Raw genomic sequence first — 24,342 nt, 5'->3', positions numbered from 1 at the left:
CGAGACTCCAGTCTCTCCCCCCAGACCCCAAACCTCTTCTCTGAGCAGACCCAACGCTCCCTCTCCATGCCCCTAATTCCGCCCCCCTCTGCCCTCCCCAAGCACCCAATTCCCCCCCACGCCCCAAATCTCCCACTCGGGACTCAAAATCCCTCCCAGGACCCAAATCTCCCCCACCCCACCCCCCGCAAGACCCTTCCCCCTGCCGCCAAACCTCTCCCCTCACTCCAAATCCTTCCCCCCACACACTGTCCCTCCCTCCCGTGCCTTTTCCCTCCTCCCACGCCGCGCTGCATCCCGCGGGCGGTGCGGGGAGCGCGGGGCGGCGGCGATGGGCGGCGGGGCGCGGGAGCTGTGCGGGTACCTGGCGGCGCTGGCCGGGTGGGTGTCGGCGCTGGCGGCCGCGGTGCTGCCGCAGTGGCGGCAGAGCTCGTACGCCGGGGACGCCATCATCACGGCCGTGGGGCTCCACGAGGGGCTGTGGATGAGCTGCGCCGCCCAGAGCACCGGGCAGGTCCAGTGCCGCCTGCACGACTCGCTGCTCTCCCTCGACGGTGGGTACCGCGCTCCCTTTCCCGGCTACAGCCCCCCCTCCCTTCCCCCCACCCCCTCCACCCCGAGCTCCCCTGGGATCCTGAGCACCTTGAGGTGCAAGAACCGAGCTCACTCTCTCTCTGAGCTCCCCTGGGATCTTGAGCTGCCCTTGCCCCCTGCTCTTGCAGGTCGAGCCCTTGATGTGGGTTTCATGGCCCCCGTATGGCTCTCAGCCTCTCTCTGTGTTTGAACCCACCTGTACGGGTTTGAAACCCCACACCCGCAACAGGTCTGTGTCCTCTGGGTGCCTGGGTGCCACCCCACCCTGCAGGGCTGAGCCCTGCTGTGGTTTTGACAGCCCCTCTGTGGCTCTAAGCCCCCTCTGTGTATTTGAAACCACCTATATGGGTTTGAAACCCTACACCTGCAACAGGTCTGTGTCCTCTGGGTGCCACCCCACCCTTGCAGGTCTGAGCCCTGCTGTGGTTTTGACAGCCCCTCTGTGGCTCTAAGCCCCCTCTGTGTATTTGAAACCATCTATATGGGTTTGAAACCCCACGCCTGCAATGGGTCTGTGCCCCCTCGTTGTCTGGTGCCCCCCCACACACACACCCTGCAGGTCTGAGTCTTGCCGTGGTTTTGACAGCCCCCATATGGCTCCAAGCCCCTCTCAGTGTTTGAACCCACCTATATGGGTTTGTATCCTCTCAATGTCTGGGTGCCCCCTTCCCCCTCCATGGGTCCGAGCTCCCCCTGGCCCCTCCAGAGTCTTCTGGAGATCCAAACCCTTCTTGCCCTCCTCACCTCACCCTAGGTGTGAGCCCCTCTAATATGCCTCTGACCCCCCTTAGAAAAGTCTGAACCCACTTCACCCATCCATGTGGGCCCAGGTTTCCCCCCTCCATCCATGAATCTGAGCTCCCCACAGTGCAGCTGAGCCTCTCTTGGCCCTGTGGTTTCGAGTCCCTTTGTGGGGCTGGGATGCCCCCTGACCCTGGTGGGTTTGAGCTCCAGGGTGGCCATCACATTTGGGGACCAACAGTGCCCCATGGGGGCATCACAACCTCCCCCCACCCCACACCCCCAGGCTGTGGATCACCCCTGTGGTATTTGGGGACTGTGGTGCTGCGCAGGGCAAGGTGTTTCCCAGCCCAGACAATCATGAGGAGGATGAGTGTGGCAGGGGGAAAGGTCAGGGATGGTGTTGGGGGTGGTGCCCTGAGTTGAGCTGAGGTCTCTGTACCTACCAGGTGGGGAAAGAGGTGACATGGGAGTCACACAGTGAGGACAGGGTTAAGGACACATCCATCCCCAGCGTGGGACGAGGTGACCTTGCTTCCAGTGCCCGGCTGTGGCCAAAGCCACCTGCTGGGAGCAGCTTTTCTCCCCTCCCTTGCAGTTCACATCCAGACCTCCCGGGCTCTCATGGTCATTTCTCTCCTCCTGGGCTTCTTCGGCATCATCGTGAGCGTGGTGGGCATGAAATGCACTAAAGTTGGGGAGGAGGATCCTGTCACCAAAAGCCGCATAGCTGTCGCTGGAGGTGTCCTCTTCATCCTCTCTGGTAAGGCAGCTCCAGCCTTCGCACCTCACTGGTGCAGGAATCCTCAAACTGGTGCAGGGATCCTCAAACTGGTGCAGGAATCCTCAAACTGATGCAGGAATCCTCAAACTGGTGCAGGAATCCTCAAACTGGTGCAGGAATCCTCAATCCTCCAAAGCCTCTGAACGCTGTTTGTTGGAGCGTTCAGTGAAGGCTTCGTGTCACTGATAGCATTTGATGTCTAGTGGGGGCTGAACTAGGTGACCTTTAAAGGTCCCTTCCAACCCAAACCATGCTGTGATTCCATGGTTCTGTGCCCAGGTCTGTGCTCGCTGGCTGCCGTGTCCTTGTACGCAACACAGGTGACCTACGAGTTCTTCAGAGAGAGCGCCGTGCCCATCAACGCCAGGTAAGAGCCTGGCTCGGGGGGTGCTCTGCATCTGAATCCCATCTTGTCCCTGCACTTCCCACTGGACCTTCCCTTGCTGGTGTTGGCAAGGCTGATGTGCCACATGGGAGGGACCTCTGCCACCCCTCACTGCCACCCTGCAGAAGGTGTCCCCGAGGCTAAAGCTTTTGTTGTTACCAGCTGGGACAGGCTAATGGTGCACATGGGGAGTTTCAGCCCAAGGGAGGGTTAAAGGACAGGGAAATGTAGGAGCCGGATCCAGCCAACGTGAAAGGTGGGGACAGAGAGGGAAGAACCAAACTCTGCCTCGGCATTGCCCGTCGCCTCCCTCAGGGCTTCGAGCTTCCTACTGCCCATCTCAGTTTGCACCTCTGCCTCTCTGCCCCCTCCCTGATGCTCCCCCACCCCTTTCTCCACAGGTACGAGTTTGGCTCTGCTCTCTTCGTCGGCTGGGGGGCCGCCGGCCTCTCCATGCTGGGGGGGTCCCTCCTGTGCTGCTCCTGCCCTGCCAAGGAGCGCCGAGCACAGCAGTACCACCGGCAGTCGCAGCCCTCCACGTCCCGGGAGTACGTCTGAGCCCTCACCCTGCCCTCCCACCGCCTGGTGCCTCCCTCCCCTCCCAAAAAACGGGCAAGACCCCGGTGCTCCCACCCCACCCGGTCCCCTGAATGCTCCACGAGACCTTTCTCCTCCTCATCTTCCAGGTTTCAGCACCATTTGCGGTGCCAGCCTCTAAAATAGGGGTTTTGAGGGTCACAGCTCCCACATCCATCAGTGCCACGGTCCCCTCGGGTGGGCAGGGTGGCACCCCCAGTCCCCTGGGGTTGCTGGGCCGTGTCCATCCCTCACGGGGATGCTGCAGGGGCAATGGGGGGAGGTTGATGCCAGTGCCACAGGGGCACAAAGCCGATCCCATGGGGATGTGCTGCACGGAAGCACTTTGTGCCATGACCACCCCTCTCCCACAGCCTGTTTTCGGGAGCGAGTGGGGAGCGAAGCCAGTGCTTGGTTTTCCTGAGATGAGGTTTTCACACCTACCAGCCCCAGCCCGACTCAGGGCTCGAGCATTCCCATGCCCTGCTCCTGGCAGAGGGATGCTTCCAGTGCACAGCATTCCTCCGCCTCATTGCTACCTAAACCCAAGGGTTTTAAAAATTATTATTAATTATTACTAATTCCTGCCTGGAGGTCAGTTGCTCCAGCTGAGCTCTGCCAGACAAGAAAAACTGCCCTGGGCTCGTTCCTTCCTAGGACCAGGCTGTGCCTTGTTCAACAGAAGAATAAATGGGTTTGGGCAAATTAAAGCAGCAAAAATAAGGGGGCTCTGAGCACAGAGGAGGGTTTGTTTTTATTTCTGGTGCCCAACTCAACTATTTCAAGTGGCAGATGGACAGAGCCCCAAATTTTGGTGCCTCCCTGCTGGGTCCAAATCCCCCTTCCTGAACAGGACCCCCTGGAGCAGGCGGTGAAGGCTCCAAACCCCACCTGCTAATTGCCTCTGCCTCCTCAGACCTCCACACCACTGCTGCTAATTGCTCTGCAACTGCCAAAGCTCCAATTTGTCTGTAAATCCCCCCAAACCCCCCATACCCCATCCCTCCAGCCCTACTGCATTTGTGGCACCAGCCAACCCACAGGGAAAGACACTGGAAATAATCCAAACACCTTGGTTATCTATTTTTTATTATTTTATTTTTTAACCCCAATTAGACGAAATGGCTGATTTTTTAAAAAATTTTCTTTTGCTCTATTTCGTTTTATTTTCCTCAATCTTCTTTTATTTTGCTCTATTTTATTTTATTTTACACTATATTCTTTTATTTGACTCTATTTTATTTTCTCTTCCTCTGTTTTATTTTGCTGTATTTTATTTCACTCTATTTTTCTCCATTATGTTTTCTTTCCTTCTATTTTATTTCCTTTCCCTCTGTTGACCTGCTCTGGATCCCAGGCTGTGCTGGAGGAGAAGCAATGCTATTTTTCTTTCCCTTCCCCCTGCACTACCTGCCTCTTTCTCTTTAAACTGCAAAAATTAAAACTGTGTCCTGCACCCCCTCAGGGAGAAAGCAGTGCTTGTAGGTTGGCTTCACCCATCAGGTTTGAGAAGGAACCTTGTGCTTTAAAACCCACCCAAAAAATCGACTAAAAAGGCCTTTTTATATCGCAGTGTTGTGTAAAGAATGTTTTTATTCTTTTAATATAAAACTCCATTAATTTTTCTACGGGATGCGGGATGGGTGGGGGATTTTTAAATGCCTTTTTTTTTTTTTTCCTGTTTGTACTAAAAAATTGTATTAAAATATTTTCAATCACGGGTATCTTTTTGGAATTGTCTCTTTTATCCCCTCTGACCCCCCATCTGGACCAGTCTCCCCCAGTGACTCCAGTGCTGGGTCAGAGCCACTTCTGCAGCGTGGCCCAGGCAGGAGCCTCTCCCCCACCCTAAACAGTTCTTGCCCTCCTGGCTGAATACCTCGACTCTTTTGCCACATATTTCTCTTTGAAGGAGGGGACATGGCCTTAAAAAATTCCTTAATTTAAGGTTAAACCCCTTGGAATCGTCCCTCTACAGGACTCTTCCCAAGGCTGAAATGCCACCACCATTTTCCTCTTGTGGACCCTCAGAGCTGAACTTTGCCTATTTTCTCCCATTTTCCATGAATTCAGAGCTGACTTGTGCCTAATTGGGCACTTTGCTAATTTAAGCCGATTTTTGCTCCCCTGTGTGGGGGCACAACCCCCTGCCCTGCCCTGCTGTGCATGTTTTTCCTCAGGGATAACGCTTTCCATCCCGGATTTTGCAGGGCTGCTGTCTCTCCTCAGCATCCTTGTCCTGCCTGCCACACCTGCTCCACAAAACCATCCCATTCCCACCTCAAAAACCAGGATTTACCGTCCCTGGGAGTTCCCGTGACATCTCCAAGGGTCACCTGAGGGCTCCCTGGGGATAAGACACTGGGGCTGGAAGAACAACAAGGAGGAGGATCTGTCTCTGTTTACAGGCTAAAACAGTTTCCCCCCTTCCAACACACAACTTTTGGTCAATAAAAGCAGTTTAATGAGCAATATTGAAGGTTTCTGGTCATACCTCTTGCCTTCAGCTAAACCCCTGGGAAATAATAGTAATTTTAAAACAGGTAGAAATGAGGCAAAAGGGAAAATTACCCCCCTCCCCAAAGGTACGCACAGGGGCTTTTCTTACACCTCTGGGATGTGGCTGTTTGAATTTGGTCGTGGTTTTATTAATTTTTATTCATTGTCCTGCCCCAACAGCATTCTCTCCAACTCTCTGAGATGCTCCCATCAAAGAAAATGCCTTAATTTCTTTTTTTCCTCTCCAGCCACAGCAGGCTTTTAACACAGTGTGTGCTAAAGCATCAAGATTTGGGTCTTGTCAGCACCACTTTTGTAACACAGGGCTTTGACAAACCTTGTGGGATCCAAGATCTGGTTTTCACCTTCATTAACCAGGGAAAGGAGCTTAATTACTCGACTACTGGTGGCTCTGCCCCTCCACCTGCATCTTTTAACCCTCCAAAAGGTTTCAGTTGGGGACTGACAAGGCAGATTAGTTTGAAGTATCATAAAGTGACTGTTTAGATGAGCAGAAAACACAAATAAACTTATTTTATAGGAGCTGCAGTTTTGTGTCACTTGGGGCCACAGCAAAATTTCACGTGTCCTGGATGTCCAAGGACCATGAATTCCTGAGCTGTAAAGGTTGGAAAATGAAGGTTTGCAAACCTAATTCACTGCTAACATGCCAAAGCATTGGACCTGCCACGTGCCAAAATCCTGGGAAAACAGGATAACTCAAAATAAAGCCCAAGCAATTGTACACATCAGGCACCTGGGGGGGTCTCTGCAGGGCTAAAGCTCAAGACTGGTGCATTGCCAAAATCCCCACAGCAAAGTGCTGTAGAGGATTATCTAGAGAGGAAAAAACAAACAAAAAAAACCCAAAAAAAACCCCCAAAAAAAGCCCAAAACCAACCAACCAGAAAAACCTACCAACCCAACAAAAAAATCCACTCTAAAAACCCGAGTGCATCTCAGCCATAACCTCCAAAATGTAACTATGGCTGTTTCCCAGGGGTCTGGGAGAGCCCAGGGATGCTCCGAGGGTGCTGCAACAGGGATCCTGCGCAAGAAAACGAGAGCAAAAGGGATTTTTTTCCCCCAAATAGTAGAGAATCAGGGAATAAACACGAAGTTTTTAGCTCCAAGTGCCAGGCAGCTGGGGTGCTGCTCCCCAGGGTCACAGGCACCCCCTCGGGGGCTGCCCAGACGTGGTACCTGAGCCATCCCCACTGCAGTGCTTGTCACTTGTTTTCTACTTAATGGAGGGGAAAAAAGAAGGGTCTTAATTGTCAACCAAAAGAGTTAATTATCATCCTGGCATTCCAGACTCTTTCCTTGGCCCCTTCCATCCCTCTGACTCTTGCACCACTCCTGGGTTTTAGGTCACTCCGGTGTCTTGGGCCACTCACCCCTGGGCAGTAACTAAAAGGTCTAATTAAAAAACAGGGGATATTTGCCCAGGACACAGAGTCTCCCACCTGGGGAGAGCTCCCAGCGGGTTCCCAGAGGTTTCCCCACGTGACATTTTTGTGGACACTCCATTCCCAGCCTGTGAGTGCTCTAACTGCAGGGATGCCCATCATGTCTCAGAGCACAAAGCCCAGCTGACGTGCCTTGGACAGACCTTAAATAGCCCAGCACAGGCTCTGGCCAGCACTGCCTACCCCTGACTCCATCAGATGGGTCAAGATCGAATCCCACTGGCACTTAAAAGCCTTCCAGACCCACATCCCCATCCCAAATCATCGGCAACAAAGAGATCCTGTCATCATCCCACTGCAGCTACGATGAGCCTGTGGTGAAGGTAATGCTCCCCTTTTATTGTCAGCTGGGTTTAGGGCTGTTTTCTCCCAGCATTAAGAATTTCTTTCTTTTCCTTTTTTTCTTCTCTTGCTCATATAACTCAAGTAGCTGAACAGATTTTCTTCGAAGGCTGCAGGACAACCAGGGTCTAGTGGAAACAAATAAGGTTATGGAGAGCTTGCTCAGAGCTCTCAGAGCCTGGGAAATTAAAAAAAATTATTGTAAACTGGGGTCTAGGAGGCTGCCTGTGCTAAGATACACTCAGAGTGAAGCTGGTGGAAGTGCTCAGAGATGATGGGGGAGTGATGTCTCTGCTCCCAGTGACATCCCAAGAGGGGACGTGGGGGTAGATGTGGCACACTGGGCATGGGGACCATGACCTTCCTCTCCAGTTCTGCCCCACAGGGAGCCAGGGCTGTGCCAGGGTGGGCAGCCTCTGGCTGGAGGTACCAAACCTGGTGATGACAAGGTTATCACCTCATGATAATTAACCCGTGGAGCTCAGAGACTCACCTGGTCTCGTTAATTAACACATCCATGTAAACCCCCATCAGAAAGGCTGTTGCAGTGGTTGCAACTTCAGGCACTAAAATATTTGGCATTTTGGGTTGCAAAACACGGCAAGGTGGGATTCCCACCCAGTCTTTGCTGACAGGATGTCCACACCTTGGGCACAGCTCCCTTCTCTGCAGAGTCTCTTCAACTCTGGCTAGGATGGAAACCGAATGGTTCCATCCCTTCTGCTCTTTGGAAAGCCTTGGCAGCTCCTCAGGGCAGCCCTGTCATGCCCCAGCAGCCCCTGTCCATCCCAGAATGGGAGATACTTCTTTGGGCTTGTGCTTGGGATTAGGACACCTCCATGGGACAGTCGCTTGTGCTCCAACCTGGATGTTTCAACACCTCGTGGCTTTTCTGGGAGGAAAAAAACAAATGCAAGAAAAGGCAGATGATGTCCCCACCAAGTCACGTGGCTGCAGGGATGGAGGCATCCAGAGAACCTCTGGATACCAGAAGACCCAAGCTCAGGTCACAGGTTTTGGCAGCAGCAGTTATTTAACAGTGGTTTCCAGCAGCTCTTGATTCCCAAAGGGCAACTACTGATGGTTGGCAGCTTCTATTTGGAAGAGAGGGAACTGACGTGGGAATATCTCCTCTCTAAAATTACTGTGCCCCTGAAGGCTCTCTCTACATATAAACTTGGCAGCCCAACCTTGGCTGAGGGTACTGGAGCATTTTGACAGCACTGAGCACCCTGAGACAGGGCCCAGATGGCTCTTAGGGATCCAGAGGACATCTGACAAAGTCAGTGGCACTTTGTCCTTGGTGGATCAGGTAGCTGGAAGCAGCCAGAGCAGAGGTGGTGGATGTCTCTGTGCCCTTGCAGGTGTCCTCATGAGCCCAGCCCTGCAGATGACAGCGTTCGGGCTCACTCTTCTCTCAACACTCTTCCTACTCCTGGCCACATGCACGGACTGCTGGATGGTCAATGCTGATGACAGCTTGGAGGTGAGCAGAGAAACCACCTTCAGAGGTGAGCAGAGCAACCATCACCCTCCAGGTGAGCAGCTGGGAGCTCTCCATGAGGTTGCAGCATGTCTCCACAGGCTTGGAGAGGGACATGGTGGGACAAACCCACCACTTTCTGCTTGAGTTGAAGGGTTAGAGGATTAGAGAGACAAAGAGGTGCTGGAGAAGGAGGAGGAGGAGGAGGTAGAGAGCAGGTATGGGTAGGGAGTCACTGGGATGTGTCCAGGTGTGGTGGCAGGAGCCTGAAATCTGCCCTGCTGGGCTGGGAGATCCCTGGGGAGCTGGGAGGGCTTTTTGGTGCTTTTTGGTGTCTTTCTCCTGCTTCCAGGTAAGTCACAAATGCCGAGGCCTTTGGAGGGAGTGTGTCACCAACATGCAGGATGGGGTTAGGACCTGTGACCAGTATGACTCCATCCTGGCTGACCACCCAGGTAAGCTGGCCTGGCCTGGGGGCGTTGTTAAGTTCACAGCTCAGTCTTCTTGAAAGGGAAGAGGGAAAGGGATCCTTGTTGCACTGGGCTGCCCTTCATCACTCAGCAATGCCAACCCAGGGCCACTCTTGGTCTCCTGCCCCAAGCCTGGCCTGGGCAGCAACTTAGGGTTCAGCCAGACCTGCCATGGGGTCACCAGCAGGAGACTGTGAAGCCGTGTCACCTGACAACAGAGGTGTTTTGGCACGTGGAGCCCAGCTCTTGCTCCTATTGCACACTGGGATTTGCAGCCCACTGTGCTGCAGGCAGGGCAAGGACTGTTCCCAATGGCCAAGGACTTGTGCCAGCAGCTCAGGGACAGTCATATCGGGGTAGGGACAATTCTCCTGGCCTGCACGGGGCACACCAAGCCCTGCACAGAGAACCCTTGTGTCAGGGCATGACATGGGACAACACAGATTCAGGCAGTAGAGAAGGAAACAAGAAGTCAGTATGGACTAAGGGGGGCTGCCACTCTGCGCTGGGGAGGAAGGAGCTTTTCAGGGCACAGTCCCATCACAGCTGATAATGTGACCTGTGCCAGCTCTTGGTTTTCATCAGTACGTTGACATTTGCTGTTCAAAACACCAGCTACACAACCTGGGGGGAAGAAACAGTCTGGACAGCAGTGTCTTCTGCCCAAGAAGGTCTTGAGCAGATGACCACATCCTGGGTGCTGATGGGTGCACCTTAAGTTATTTGGTTTCTTGAGCTGGTCTAATTAAGCCCTCATTAAGTTTCTGATGAGCCTGCTGAGCACCTTCCCCTGGCCCATGGCAGCAATGGAGTTGGTGGGTCCCAGTGTGATGGTGCCACTGTGAGCTGGGTGGCTCTTGTAGGGACACAGGCAGCAATCTGGGGTGGAGAGACCTGTTCCTCTGACCGTCCTTCATTCCCCTTTCTGGTTGTTTTTTCCTTCCCTGCCCAGTGAAGATCGTGGTGACACGGACCCTGATGATCACAGCAGACCTCCTGGCTGGCCTGGCTTTGGCTACACTGCTCCTTGGGCTCGACTGCATCAAGTTCCTCAAGGAAGAGCCTTGTGTCAAACTGAGGATGTGCTACGGGGCCGGAGTCATACTCGGCATTGGGAGTGCGTGGCTGGGAGTGCTCAGGGGCAGACAGGTCTCGTGTCCCACAGGGAGCTGGGAGGGATGCCAGGAGAGTGGCACCCCCTCAGCAGGGCCTTGGGGAGCTTGGGGAGGGTCGTGTGGTTCTTTCTAACCAGTCCCATTCCTCCCAGGCATCCTGGGGCTCGTGGGCTCCGTGTGGTACGCGGTGGACGTGTACGTGGAGAGGGCCATGCTGGTGTCACACAACATATTCCTGGGAGTCCACTACGACTTTGGGTGGTCATGCTGGCTGGGGATGGCTGGCTCCACCGGCTGCTTTGTGGCATCTGTCCTGCTGACCTGCTGCCTCTATGCCTGCACAGGTCAGTCTGCCCTGAACCACCCCATCCCATCTCAAGTAGCTTTGTGCCCTGCAGGGATGTGAAGGACCAGCTCAGGGGGGGCAGGTTCTCGCGGGGTCCAGTCCAACCAAGGGGGAACTCCTTTGTGCCCCGCCTGTGTCCCTTGGCTGGGGAGGGTACACCAGGCAGGACGGGGCTGAGTGAGGGCCTCATAAGGTCATGGAGGGGGTGCAGGGGTCCATCCACATCCGTGGCACCTCCAGGTCCTAGTGAAAGCATGCTGATGTTTACCCAAAGCAGTGGCCATGCTGGAGCTGAATCCCTGTGACCAGCCAGAGCCTGAGCCATCAGCTCCACCATCAGGGACGTTGGGCAGGTGATGCCTCCCCAGATGTCGTCTCCAGTCCTTACCCCTGGTCCCACGGGGTGGAAGTGGACCCCGCTGGCTGTCCAGGTTCACTTCTCCTGCCACGTCTCCACGCTGTGGCAGCCTCGAGTCCTCCTGTGACTGCCAGCCATGACACAACCCCAACTCTTCCTTGGCAGCCCCCAGCAGCCACCGGCAACCCCAGATGCGTTCCCAGCCCTGGGGCCGAACAGCCACCAGCAAGATGTACGCCATGGACTCCCGCGTGTGACGGCCAGCAGCACCTCCTGCACCCGCTGTGGGATGCTCTCCTCGCCAGTATGACCCCGTTAAAGTACCAACACCTGTACTGGGACCTTTCTGCAGCTGCTTCCAGCCTCTGACTGTAGCCAGCTGCAGCATCAGGGGCTGCTAAAAGCAAGGGTGCTGCAGCACTCACCCAGGGAAGGGTTTTTTTCCCCACTTCCAGCCAGGTTTCAGGAAAATAAATCCCAGAAAAGTGTTGCTTTAAGAAAAGATGCCCCCAAGTCCCCCGGGAAGGCTGTTGGGACACTGAGGGCAGAGGAGCTCCTCTGATGTTTCTCAGCCCAGGCTTTGGAGGAATTCAGTGGGAAGCCTTTCTGCACAGAGCAACACTGACTCCACGTGGCTGGTGGCCCCGGTCCCTCCCACATCAGCCCCGCTGGAAACTGCCCCTGCACTCTGGCCTGGGGCAGCACGATGTTTGCACTCCAAAACTGGGTAAACCCAGGAGCCTGGAGCACTTAGTTATCAATCTTTTCATGGGGGATCACTGGGGAACAGCCATACTCACCAGGCACAAGGAGGTGAGTCAGTCTGAAGCCTGAGGGAGGTGCTCTGCCTGCAGTGGGGTTTTAAAGTCCACACAAAATGGGAATTCATTTTCCAAGTGAATTATTATCCCTCTTCGCTTGCAAACCATTATGAAAACAAACCAGAATCCAAACCCAATAACAACTCAATCCTCACCATCCCTAGTCACTGAATGCTGGTTTTGTGCTCATTTCCTTCCTTCTCACCCTAAAGCTCAGCACACACAAACCTTCACAGCATAGGGAAGCTGGGCAGAAGCTCCCTGGCACAGGCTCTGTCACCCTGAGAGGCGGCAGGTCAAGGCCTGAGCAGATGGTGCTGCAGGGGCACACTCAGCCCCCAAAACAGACAAGTGTGAAGAGACTTGCAGCTGCACTCCTGCAGCCCAGGCCAGCCCAGCCTGGCTGCAAAGCACCCTGCACCCCAACCCAGAGGAGCTGCAAAGGTCTCCTGAGCCATCTGCCCCCTCACGTGAAGCTGAAAGGCAGTGAAGCTGTTTTTTATTGCAGCTCCTGCCAACAGCTCATCCAGGGTGAGTCTGTCGGTGTCAGCAACACCCCAGGGACCTGGGAGAGGAGGAAATCCAAAAGCTAAAGCTGAGTGACAGGAATAAGAAGCAGGAACGACAGTTTGCTGTCAAACAGCAGTGTCTAGAGGGCAGGATGCTCACAGCTGGCACAGCTGGGGGACAGGCAAGTGGGAGCATTAAAAGGTGCTTGGAAAGAGCAAAGCCTGGAGCACAGGGCTGTTGGGGCACTGGAGCTCATAGGAAAACGATTAAGAAGAGAATTAGTGTGTAGAAACATCCCAAAAGCTGCCATTGGACAGCCACCTCTGTGCTCCTGCCCCCCGGGGGACATTTGGGGGACATTGCTACTGCTACAGCCAACCCAGGCCCCCTGGTTTCACCCCCAGTTCCCCTCCCTGCACACCTGCAGCAAGACACCAGCAACCGCTGCAGCAGCTGCTGTGATAACAGATCTGTGTCCCAAAAAATCAAGAGCAGCCCAATGACAGGTTTGGGATTATTTGGAATCTAGAACCAGGCCCAGATTGCCCAGGGAAGCTGTGGCTGCCCCATCCTTGGAAGTGTCCAAGGCCAGGTTGGACGGGGCTTGGAGCAACCTGGGATGGTGGAAGGTGTCCCTGCCCATGGCAGGGGGTGGGATGGGCTTTAAGGTCCCTCCCACCCAAACCCATCTGAGATTCTATCATTTTGGGGTATTTCTTTCCTTTTTTTTCTTTTTTAAGCACCCTCACACCACCTCAGTTCTGTGACTGCTGTATTCCAGCAGGGATACAGCTGAGCTGCCCCAGCAAACAGCTCTTGGAAACATGCTGTGCTCACACCAGGCACTCCCCTCCCTCTGTGCCTGCCCATCCCATTCCAGTGGGACTCAATCCCTCCATGCCTGCCCATCCCATTCCAGTGGGACTCAACTGCATCTTCATCGTTTTTTCACTTTAATTTTTGTGTTTTACCCCACCAACCCATATGCCCAAGGAATAAAGCAGTCATTTTTTTCCCCAAACCTCCTATGAACACTTAAGACCCTCTCACATAGAAGTGGGTTTTAAACACCCAAGCACACACAGTAACTCTTTAAGACCTTTATTAACAGATGCTTGCAGTTTGACTTGAAAAAATCAGGCGTATATTTCATACAAATTAAAAATGAGGTTCTTAAAAATCTCAACTTGACCAGATATGAAACAATTTACAAACTTTTTAAAGGTATATTGAGAAAAAACAGGCTTTTAAAAAACGTGTTTATCATTTCCAAAAAGAGAATTCTTTAGGTAAAAATAATAAAAACCCCATGCTGCATAGATAATGCAGATAGTTCTAGTAATCTGGTCAACAGCAAAAAGCAAGCACTTAAGGTCTTCAGTTCCAATTCATTTGTTCATTTCTTATTGCTGGAATTTCATTTTCTTCTTCATTTCTTAAAGTCTTTTCTTTGATGACTAAACTGAAAAACAAACAAAAAAAAAAAGGCTGATCAGACAGGTGACAGAGGGTTACAGAGGTGCTCTTAGTGCCAAGACTCACCTGCAATTTAAAAACTCTCCCTGAGCTGCCTGTCACATGTTCACAGGACAACCCTTGCCAGCTATTGATGCTTGTCAACCCCCAACTCCAGCAACCACACCAACCACCTTCCCCACAGGAGCAACACCACACTCCAGAGGGGACCCCAGAGAGAACAGCCAGTTTAAATCCAAAGAGATTCTACCTGCATCTCTCCCTTCCTGCCACGGGGAAGGCTGTTCCCACCTGCTCTGCCAAGGCACACAGCTGAGTCACTGCCCAGAGCACAGAAATCACAACCAAAGTGCCACAGTGGTGTCCCCTTGAAGGCCATGATCTAAGAGTTCATCTAGGAGGTGCTGACCATCAAGATGAACACCAGAACTGCCCCTCAGAAATCAGCACCAAACAAGCACCAATCGCAGCCAGGCTCCCTTGCAACAAACCCAGCTTGTGGGCCCTGCCCTGCCCACAGCCCTCCCAGGCACCTCAGCACTGCAACCACGGCTCCTGCAGGCTCTGACAAAAGGACCACTTTTTTCCAGCAGTTTGATTAGATAAAAAGATGCTCCCAAGACACTCCTGCTAATTCTGCATCAGCTTTGTAGAAATGGATGCTGAGGTCTCATTGCCATCCAACACCCCTGTGCAAACGAGCTCAGACACTGATGGAGCTCAGTAAACCCCAGCACGTGGTTCTCCTGGCTACAGGAGTCACTACACCTGCACTGTTTGAATTTCTGGGTGGACAGACACTGACAGCAAAGCCTCACAGTTCGGTTCTGTGGGCACGCTCACAGATCAGTTACAGCACACACGAGCAAGAAGAATCCAAACCTTGTAAGGCACAGACTAAAAAAAAAAAACCACCCTCAAAAGAAAGTCAGCAAACGGCCCCCGCAGGCCCCCAGCTACGCACCCGGATGATGGTAGAGATGTTAAGCCGGTATTTACTCAGCCCCGCCCTGCTCGGCCTCGGGAGCGGACGTGTTCTCAGCTGGTGGTTCGGCTGTCTTCGTCTCTTTGCCATCTTGTGGTTTAGGGTTCTCTGGGCGTCTGCGTCGGTAGTTGAAGTTACGGCGGTACCGACGTTGAGGTGGTTGCTGACTTTGGGTCTCATCCCCTTGGTTCTCTTTATCTTCTTCATTCCCATCCTCTCTAGGTTGTCTTTGACGAGGAGGACCCCTGAAAGTCAAGCTAGGCTTTAACCATGCAGCATCTGAGCATCGCCATGTCCTGGCTCTGTTGCTGAAAGACAAGTGTAAGACCAGAAGCTCATCTTCAGCATACCTGCGGAATCGTGGTCTGTAACCCCGGTACATGTTCTGCCTGACTGGTCTGCCGTCTCCTGCACCCTGGTTGTCAGCACCCTGCAAGACATCAGGCCACACACCTCCTCAGCCCCAAGCACAAGTGTGGTAACGCCACAGCTCATCATGCCATAAGGAAGGAGCTGAAAAAGTGTCGGGTTCAGCCAAGGTGGGCAACAGTTCTAGGGCTCAGGTGTGCACACGATGGAGAATCTTTCACTTAATCACATAAATTCAAACACACTGGTTTTTAAAAGCTATAACTTTGAAGACCTTTAGCTACAGCATTTCATCTTACCGCCAAATCTGAGCAAAACCATCTGGAGTGCCAAAAGAGAAGCGTCAAAAGCCACGTCCCATCACCCTGCTCCAAAGCAACCAAGACTATTTAGCACCACGCCTTAGGCAAACATTACCTCCACTATCTCTCCCTGTACGGGAGGGTTGGAATATTGTGGACGACGCCCGTAGGGCCTACGCATATAGTAAGGTGGGTACCGCCGCCTGCGATAGGGACGGCGCTGCTGGGCTTGACCTTCTGGGATGTTCTCTGCTCCTTCGTTCTTTTCCCCACTCTCACTGTTCTGGTAGTTTTGCTGGTAGTTGCGTGGAGGGCCCCTACGACGTGGATATCGTCTGTAATGGTTACGGTCTGCTGCGTATTTACTGCCCTGCACTGGAACTCCTCCAGGTCCTGTAACATTGGCTGCCTCCGCGCCCTAAAGAGTGGGGACAGCGTTAGGGAGACAGTCGGCAGCCCACCAGCTACAGCACAACACAGTCTAGCACTGAGCAACGATTTACAGCCACATTGTGAAGCAATGAAAAACCATTCACCTCCTCGGATGTCATCAGGCATCGACTCAAACCACAGGCACCACACCAAAGCCTGCAGTCCGAGTTTTCCATGTGTGCTCTGACACCCGAGAGATGTGTTTACCTTTTCTCCCTCAACCACATCAAACTCCACGGTCTCTCCATCTCCTACGCTGCGGAGGTACTTCCTGGGGTTATTCTTCTTTATGGCAGTCTAACAACACAACAGTGCAGGCACAGCATGAGAATACAAAGGAGTATGTCTGAAGACTTTATTTTTTTTTTTTTAAGATTATTAAATATTTAAATTCCTCAGCTTAGGAGAAAGATCTGTACTCCCGAAAAAGCAATTGAACCACTGGGAAGATCCAGGAAGCCACAAAATGCACCTCTGTTACTACAATTCTGGCCTAGTTGAAACGTGCAACAACTTTACCATTGACTGGAAGCATCTGCCAACACATTGTCTGCTGGCTGAGAAAGCAGCTTGAAAACAAACAGCAAAACTCCCACACCACACACCGGCCACAGGATTCCTAACCAGAGTTTAGCACTCAACACCACCGTGGTAGTTATACATTCCCCTGAAGCACACACAGCAATATATCAGCCTTCCCAATCACCCCCTTGGATTTCCAGCCTTCCACCACTTCCCACACCACCACAGGACACAGCAGCCTCTGGGTCCCATACGATATAAACACAGCAATGGACAGAAACCAGGAGATTTCTTCCTCTGAGGCTTCCAACCACAGGATTTACCAATTAATCCTAAATCTACTCTAGCTGTATATGACACACCAAGGACTGGCTCTTCACAGGTGCCAGCAGACAATCCTCTGGTTTAGACTCAATTTTCAGTGCTCTGTACTAGTAGGTGACATCTCTGACAGATGAGTTAATGCTGGAGACCCACCAGGCTCAGCCATGTTCTGCTAATCAAACACTTCACCTCAACAGCAATACCACTGTAACAACTTCAACAAAAAATACTTGCAACACAATTTGACTAGATTTTTTTTTTCCCCTAAATGGAACAAAATCCATAGAAAAACATGCCCACAAGTCTCAGCCTATATAGCTGAGTGACTTTAGGGAAAGCCTTATTATAACAGCAGCCAGTTCAAAAGCTCTTGTGAGAACCAAGCTAGATAACAGGGATGGGGAATAACAGGCACAACTAGAACTTCTCAAACAAGCTGATTTCTTTCACATTAGACCCCTAAAAGTGGTTCATTGTAAAAACTATTACATTAAAACAAATCATTACCAAACTGTGATTTCAGAAACACAGACAGTAGTTACATGACAAGTCCTGAAACATGACTAGTAAGTCAAGGTCACTCACAGGTGACTCTACCTGCAAATCAGGTCTGAAAGCTTCCCTTCAGGGCACATATCCTTGCCTGCTCGGCCTTTCTCCACTGCCCACTGCAGAATAACCTCTCACAAACCAATGCCTCTAATAGCTGGTAATTTAGATGCAGAACAAGCAAGAAGCTGCAAGCTGACAAATCAAACACAAACACTTTCCAGGGGTTGCTTTACCCTTCCTCTGTGTTAATATCAGCAGCACATCCCTAACTTGAGACAAAAGAATGATCCATGGACTCCTAAATGCCAGAAGTAAACCATGCTCCACTAAGAATTCCTTGTTGGCTGTTTCCTGACAAGAGATCCTAAGACAGAAAAGGTGAAAAGCACACTGCTGACTACAGCCTTGCCAGTCAGACAAAGGACTAAGCTAAGGCTACCTCTCCTCGCCATACATTATATCTAAGGATACATATCTGTTAAACTGAGGAAGTCCCTATTGGAATCTTTGTAGACTTTCACTGAAAGCCTAGAGCAATAAAATCTATAAAAGTTTTTCCTAGGGAAAAAAAAAGCCTTCACTGGCACTTCATCTTTATTACAGCCCAATTAATTTCTCTCCCTGCTGCAAGCTTTTCATTTAACTTTATTTCCAGATGCTTACTTAACCACCGTATGACTCTACAAGGAGACTGGACTCCAAGCAGTTATCCCCACGCACACAGTGGCAATTCTCATCACTGCACATCATCTCAGCCCCATGTACCTCATGTGGGCACACAAAACCCAGGCTCTACTTGCAATGCAATAGAGAAACAGATGTTTGTGTTCAAGTAACAGAGAATACATGAGGTTCTCCCACTTCAATCCTACTTACATGGGTCAGGCACAGTCAAGTTCAGAGAGGGGACATGTTTCAGTTTCAAGGAGCTCTTACCTGATGGACAAACACATCTTCCTTGGTGTCATTCCTGCAAGACAACAGGAAATTGAGATTCATGAATGAAATGCACAGTAAATTAAAAATTCAATCGTCTGGCATGGAGCCAAAATGCAAATCTATCATGACAACAGACTTTGAGCATCAGCCTTGCTCAACCTGCTCCCAACTAGTTCCTACCAGCTTACTGCATGCAGTAAAGAGATCAGCAGGAAGCCTGGGCAAGGTGCAGAGCACGCACTCAAGCCCAGTAAGGCACATTCCTCCTCACTTCTGCACACTCCCCTATCCTTCACATCCCACAGATGGAGATGTTTGAACACCTGAAAGGGACCAGTCACTCCTTCCTGGCAGTGCTCTGTGGGGGACTGGCTTCTGCAGCCTTTGGAAGCAGCTGTGCCCTTGCCACTGGAGTCCCAGTTACATCCCCTCAGCCTCAAGGAGCAGCACCACCAGCTGCCCATGAAGACAGCAGGGTCAGTCAACTCTGGATCTCCCCTCTTGAGAAACAGAAAACAGCTCAAGTCTGTATCAACAAGGACCCAAGAACATCCATCCTTCAGCATGATCATGGTAGAGCTTCCACAACTGCCACGAGGCCACCAGCCCTGGTCAGAAGTTTCTGTTCTGCTCTGAAGAGGTGCAGAAACACCCCTGCACTGGTTAGAGCTGCACAAGCCATCTCCTGCTCCTGACACAGGGACATCCCAGCTCCCATCACACCAACCCACCCTCGTTGTGGTGGTAGTTTCGTTACTGCGTGGAACAGTTTGAATCAACCCGGAAGAGGCTTTTATTTCCTAGAAGGACTGGTTAAAGACGTAAGTAAGCTTGTGGGAAAATGTGCTCAGAACTGGAGAGCTCACAGCTATGGGTAACAGAATGTTTGGTTTGTTGTTTTTTTTAAGATAAAGCCAGGTGCTCCTCACCATTGGCTTTAAAAAGTGACAATTCACAACTAAGACTTTTTCCAAAAGCTCCATCCAAGCCACGGCTATTCTGTCAGACATCACCAGTAAAAGTAAGTCACCTTGTTTCCCATGGAATTGATACCTACAAGCCCCAAAGGTTACTGGGAAAAGGCAGCCAAAAGGCAGCAGAGCAGAGCCACTCTGATTCATCTTCAAGACCCCACAATGCAGCACCCAGAAGCCCTTGCAAAGCCAGAGCCTAAAGACTCTTCTTCACAACACATGTCCAAAAACTGAAAACCTTCACAAGAGGCCAGTGACATGTTTCTAGTAAAAATGCTGAGCCCCTTCCTTCAGCCTCAGCTCAAAAATGGTGGTAGGAAGTGCTCATCCTCTGTGCTCCACAAGTGTGGACGCCCTGCACTTCTGCCCAACCAGACCAGATGCTTGGTTTTAAGTTCCTTTTTCAAATTTTAAAATCCTTTTCCAAATTTCTATTTAAGAGGACATCTGAGTTTTTTAGATGGACAACTGACTGGGTCACACAGAGCCCAACAGTGCACACACAGATAAAAAACACACCAGGCCATTTCACAGCCCCATGCTGTTGGCCACACCATTCCCAATGCTGTTTTCCAGCAAGCACACCTGGAAGCAGCAAGTGTGCTGTTGTGTGGATGGTGGAGCAGTAGGAGATATCACTTTCTCAAACAAAACTTGGAAAGGCACAAAAAAAAAACCCATTCCAAAGGCCCAACAAGCCATTTAGTTGATCTTTGCACTAAGCCACTCTCCCATTCACATCTTTAATCCATAAAAATAAATTAAAAAAACGGAATCAGACAAGCCAACAGACTAATACAACTCCACTGTTAAGTCCAGCAGGGCATCAAAGATCAGGCCAGACAATACTAAATACCAGCTCCAGCTCTGGCAGGGACAAAGCCAGTGGCCTGCACGCCCGTTTCTTATTTTGACAACCATGAAAAACAATTGACAAAGACTCAGAAATCAAACTCCTATTTCAGAGCAGAAACGCACTTCTAACATAAAAGCACGCAGGAAACACCTGAGGTGCGTGTGCACCTCCATCAGAGCTGACTTCTGCTCCAAAGCTCATCTCATCTGCGGGCAGGTCTGGTTAAAGCAGAGCCGTGCAAGGGCAGGAGCTCCCGCCCAGGCAGGAGCACAGGCAGGAGCTCGGCTTCCCTGCAGCCAGGCAGATTCCAGAGCTGAGGAAATGTCCTCCCGTTCGGTTCCCAGGCTGCGGCTCTAATCTTTTGATAACAGCAGATCATGCTGGGTTTCTCATTATGAATGGCAACCTCAGGGATTAAACAGCTGCCAAAGTAATGACTAGGGAAGCCACTCGGATGTCTTAACTAGCTGCTGCTGCTTCCTCACTTGACTGACATCACTGAGCATTTCCACTACTGAGGGAACAGGAAAAGCCTTCCCTCGAGGTGGGGTTTGTGGCTGGGACCTGGGAGGCGTTTCCAGCACCAAAGACACGGCAGCTCCCAGGCACTGGTGACTGCACAACACTGGGAGCTGGAACACGGCAGGAACAATGTAAACTGGGCTGACTGGGAGGCGAGTTTGTAAAGCTGCAGACACAAAACCAATTCAGGAGCTTGGCAGACACTTTGGACCAGCTCATAAAGTAACAGACAGTTCAAAAAGGCAGTGTTTCAACCCAAGTGTAATAAAAGGTCCAATAAAAGCACTACACTTGCTGCCCTAAAGGGGGATTCCCCAGTCTTCAGCCACATTCCAAGACTGGGGGCTTGAAGCACCAGGAAATAAGGGGAACAGCTCTGGCAACTCCCCAGGGGAGGCCCCTCCAACTGACGGGCCCCAGAATTGCACTTTTTTTAAGAACTGGTTTGCAGAGCACTGCCAGGACTCCTCTCCCTGATAGGCCTATTATAAGTATTCACACAACTCCTGAAGCATTCAAATTATTCTTTCACATCAACTACCATTATAAAAAGAATCTTTTGGGCACTTGTTTCTTGAGACCTGTCCATACACTCCAGGGAAGCAAGAGACAACGTGAACTGTGCTCTTTTTGCTCCACGTGTTATTAGAGGGAGTTCTCATGAGAGCAGCGCTTGCAAACTACCAAGTGCTCAAAGCAAATTTTTGCTTGCATTGTCTGAACTCCAAGCAAGAGTTCAAACAAATACTGTGTGTGCTGACAGCTACTTTTATATTCTTAAGAGGAAAAAGGCAGGAGTTTAAACAAATACCATCAACATACTGACAGCTACCAGCATCCTTTTATAATCTTAAGAGGGAAAAAAAAAAAACAAAACAAAAAAACAAACAAACAAAAAACCAACAAACCCCTCAAAAAACCGCAAACCACCACAAATAAGAAACGACTGTAACATGAAGACACATCGCCGTGGAAATAAACTCGCTGCCAGAGCGCAGCACCAGGTAAAAGGTAAGGTAAAAGGTAAGGTAAAACGACTCAAAAGCCAACCCGGTAAGCCCCGAGCGGGTCAGAGGAAGGGCACCTCTCCCCAGCTCTTTCTGCAGAGGAAGCCCCCGCCGCCCTCCCGCCCCTCCTGTCACCCGCACCCGCTCCCCGCCGTGACAGGGCCCCGCGCGCGGCGGCCCCCCGGGGGCGCTCACCTGTTGATGAAGCCGTAACCGTTCCTCACGTTGAACCATTTCACTGTTCCCAAAACCTTCGTTGCTGCGGGGAGGGGGGGAAAAATGGGGCCGGGGCCGGGGGAGGGGGGGGGCAGAACGGGAAGGGAAGGGAGGGGAGCGGCGCGTCAGGGGGGCACGTGGCGGGGCGCGCGCACAAAGGGCCCCGCGTGGCGGACATCTTGCGCCCGCCCCGCCCCCACCCCGGCACGCGGGGCCGGCGGCGCGCGCGGGGCGCGGGGGGGGGGGAAGGAGGCGACCAACGGCCGCCGCGCGCGCGCTCGAGCGGGGGCGCGCGCCGCCCCCTCAGCGAGGAGGAGCGCGCGCCGCCCCTCAGCCGTGGAGTGCGGGGGGGGGGGGAGCGCGGGGGGGGGGGGAAATTGGGGGCTTCCCACCCGCCTTCCCCCTCCCCTTTCCCCGGGGGACCCCCGCCCGCCCTCACCGATGACCTTCTTGTCCCCGCCGGCGGGAGGCGCCGCCGAGGCCAGGCCGCTCCCCCCGTTCCCGGTGCCGCCGTTTGGCTTGGAGTCGGCGGGCGCGGCGGCAGGGGCCGCCGCGGGGACGGGGGCGGCGGCGGGCGGCTGGGTCTCGGCCTCGCTGCTCATGGCGGCGGCTTGTTCGGTGCGGACGGTGGTGGTGACTGCTGTTTCGCGCGCCGCCCTCCCGCGGTTGTGATGGTGACTGAGGCCGGCCGTTGGGGGGGGCGGGGGGGGGGCTGCTCCCTGCTCCGGGCTCGCTGAGCTCCGCTCTCCGCTCCCGATACCGATCGAACTGGCCACAATGGCGGCGCGCACCGGCTAGCCACCCCGCGCGCCCCGCCCGCGCGCCGCGCGATTCGCCAACCGCCCTGTCCGTTAAGCGAACAGCCAGCCCATTGGCTCTCCCTGCCCCCACCGCCCGCCCCCTCGCCCGAAGCCTATTGGCGGTCGCGCCTGCCCGTCCTGGTGGGGGCGCGCGCCCATTGGCCGCTGTGCCCCGCGGCCGCCAGGCTCGCGCTCCTCACCGGCCGGCCCGCGAGTCCCCGCCCCCGGGGCGCTGATTGGCCGCCGCCGCCGGCGGTCCCGCCCCCGGCGGACGCGAGCGGGGAAGTGCGCGCGGCCATGTGGCGGCGGCGCCCGCGGTCCCCGAGATCCCTCACGGAGCCGCGCGGCCCCTCACGGCTCTTCCAGGCCCCTCATGTTGCGCGGGGCCCCTCACGGCCCTTTTCGGCCCCTCACGTTGTCCGCGGCCCCTTACGATTCCTCCCGAGCCCTCACGGCCCCTCCCGGAGCCCCGCGGTCCCTCCTGAGCCGCCCCCGCCCCTCACAACCCCTCCGGCCCCTCCCGACCCCTCACGCCCCACCCCGAGCCGTCGCTCCCGGCGCTGGCGCCGCCTCTCCTCTCTTGTGAAGAACCCCCGGGTGTTTTGCCAGGGGACGAGGGTCAGCCAGCACAAGAAACACAGACACCAACTTTAAAGAATAAATGTCTAAATTTACCATAGCGCAAAACAGCAAAGAATTGCAAAAGAAGCAGAGAATTATAAAAGGATAAGCTTAGCTATGAACATGATCATTATTACAAGGGGCGTCTATAGGGATTAAGAAAGCTACATCACCAATTATTACCCCTTTGATACATTACCATCACCCAGACCCGCAGGTCAGCTGGGGAGCCTCTGATCACAGGGAAAGGGAGAGCCACTCCCAGAACTGGGAAATCCTCAGCCATAGGTGAGGGTTCTCCAGCTTTGCTGCGAGAAGGTCCAGCTTTTATATTGTTAAACAAACATCACTTAGTGCAGTAAAATATCTAGCTCTCTTCTCTCCTTGGTTTTCACCCAGAGCCTGGCCAGGGCTCAGAGGAAAATCAAGGCGCTCAATTTGGACTGTCAAACAAGGCCAGCCACCTACTTCCATGGCCTTGACCAGTCTCTGAATACAGAAAGAGAGATACATTTATATCTCCTTAATGAACAGATACAAACCTTCACTAATAAATGAATACCACTATATCTTACTAACAAGCGTAAATGTATACACAGGTGTAGTCTTTCATATTTTACTAAGGATTATACAGAATTTTGGATAGTAAGCAGACACATGTCTAAATATAACATTAGGTTGGAAGGTTCATCAGGGCCTGTTGTTCAGGCCTCAGCACTTCAGCAGGGCAGAGCGACTGTGCGGGCGGGCCTGGCCCCAGCACTCCCTGGGCTCCTGTTCATGATGGGCAGCGTTAATTACCAGTGGGAAATGATGGGGTTTGGAGCTCCCCTAAGCCATGTACAAATCACAGAATCAACTGGTTGGAAAACGCCTCCGAGATCATCAAGTCCAACCTTTGACCCAACACCGCCTTGTCAACTCGACCATGGCACTAAGTGCCAGTGGTCTC

The 24,342-nt window shown here is 52.7% G+C and overlaps 3 protein-coding genes across 6 annotated transcripts; 2 read left to right on the top strand and 1 right to left on the bottom strand.

Moving 5' to 3' along the window:
- The first annotated feature begins 331 nt into the window (after positions 1 to 331).
- On the top strand, positions 332 to 4,203 carry CLDN19 (claudin 19). Its single transcript, XM_027712378.2, has 4 exons — positions 332 to 554; positions 1,934 to 2,098; positions 2,399 to 2,486; positions 2,906 to 4,203. The coding sequence occupies exons 1-4, from the start codon at positions 332 to 334 to the stop codon at positions 3,060 to 3,062; spliced, it is 633 nt and encodes a 210-aa protein (XP_027568179.1). The 3' UTR covers positions 3,063 to 4,203.
- Positions 4,204 to 8,762: 4,559 nt separating this feature from the next.
- On the top strand, positions 8,763 to 10,864 carry LOC113995828 (claudin-16-like). Its single transcript, XM_027736302.1, has 4 exons — positions 8,763 to 8,876; positions 9,226 to 9,328; positions 10,296 to 10,460; positions 10,611 to 10,864. The coding sequence occupies exons 1-4, from the start codon at positions 8,763 to 8,765 to the stop codon at positions 10,862 to 10,864; spliced, it is 636 nt and encodes a 211-aa protein (XP_027592103.1).
- Positions 10,865 to 13,578: 2,714 nt separating this feature from the next.
- On the bottom strand, positions 13,579 to 22,767 carry YBX1 (Y-box binding protein 1). 4 transcript variants are annotated; one of them, XM_027736335.2, is made up of 8 exons: positions 22,409 to 22,767; positions 21,949 to 22,012; positions 18,392 to 18,425; positions 16,265 to 16,354; positions 15,741 to 16,043; positions 15,305 to 15,384; positions 14,934 to 15,211; positions 13,579 to 13,950 (listed from the first exon to the last, which is right to left on the bottom strand). In XM_027736335.2, exons 1-7 carry the CDS (start codon positions 22,569 to 22,571, stop codon positions 14,965 to 14,967), a joined length of 981 nt encoding a protein of 326 aa, XP_027592136.1. In that variant the 5' UTR covers positions 22,572 to 22,767; the 3' UTR covers positions 13,579 to 13,950; positions 14,934 to 14,964. The 4 variants fall into 4 exon arrangements, with proteins under 4 accessions (XP_027592136.1, XP_027592135.1, XP_027592137.1 ...); XM_027736334.2 differs by having other exon boundaries at positions 13,579 to 13,955; positions 22,409 to 22,765; XM_027736336.2 differs by having other exon boundaries at positions 13,579 to 13,955; positions 14,934 to 15,199; positions 22,409 to 22,765.
- Between the last annotated feature and the right edge of the window lie 1,575 nt (positions 22,768 to 24,342).

This window comes from Pipra filicauda, unplaced genomic scaffold (assembly GCF_003945595.2).
Source record: "Pipra filicauda isolate LSUMZ 115617 unplaced genomic scaffold, ASM394559v2 scaffold47_size6085603_pilon, whole genome shotgun sequence".
NCBI classification, from domain to species: domain Eukaryota; kingdom Metazoa; phylum Chordata; class Aves; order Passeriformes; family Pipridae; genus Pipra; species Pipra filicauda.
The sequence above is the reverse complement of the archived record's forward strand: the minus strand, read 5'-3'. Positions and strand labels throughout refer to the sequence as shown.

Bases quoted from the DNA above. Each gene is read 5' to 3' on its own strand.
- CLDN19 (XM_027712378.2), top strand. From the start codon at position 332: ATGGGCGGCGGGGCGCGGGAGCTGTGCGGGTACCTGGCGGCGCTGGCC. The intron at 2,099-2,398 runs GTAAGGCAGCTC...TTCTGTGCCCAG, and splicing joins TGTCCTCTTCATCCTCTCTG to GTCTGTGCTCGCTGGCTGCC. The intron at 2,487-2,905 runs GTAAGAGCCTGG...CTTTCTCCACAG, and splicing joins GCCGTGCCCATCAACGCCAG to GTACGAGTTTGGCTCTGCTC.
- LOC113995828 (XM_027736302.1), top strand. From the start codon at position 8,763: ATGAGCCCAGCCCTGCAGATGACAGCGTTCGGGCTCACTCTTCTCTCA. The intron at 9,329-10,295 runs GTAAGCTGGCCT...TTCCCTGCCCAG, and splicing joins CATCCTGGCTGACCACCCAG to TGAAGATCGTGGTGACACGG. The intron at 10,461-10,610 runs GTGCGTGGCTGG...CATTCCTCCCAG, and splicing joins AGTCATACTCGGCATTGGGA to GCATCCTGGGGCTCGTGGGC.
- YBX1 (XM_027736335.2), bottom strand. From the start codon at position 22,571: ATGAGCAGCGAGGCCGAGACCCAGCCGCCCGCCGCCGCCCCCGTCCCC. The intron at 22,013-22,408 runs GTGAGGGCGGGC...CCCTCCCCGCAG, and splicing joins CGGGGACAAGAAGGTCATCG to CAACGAAGGTTTTGGGAACA. The intron at 15,385-15,740 runs GTAATGTTTGCC...GATGTCTTGCAG, and splicing joins TACAGGGAGAGATAGTGGAG to GGTGCTGACAACCAGGGTGC.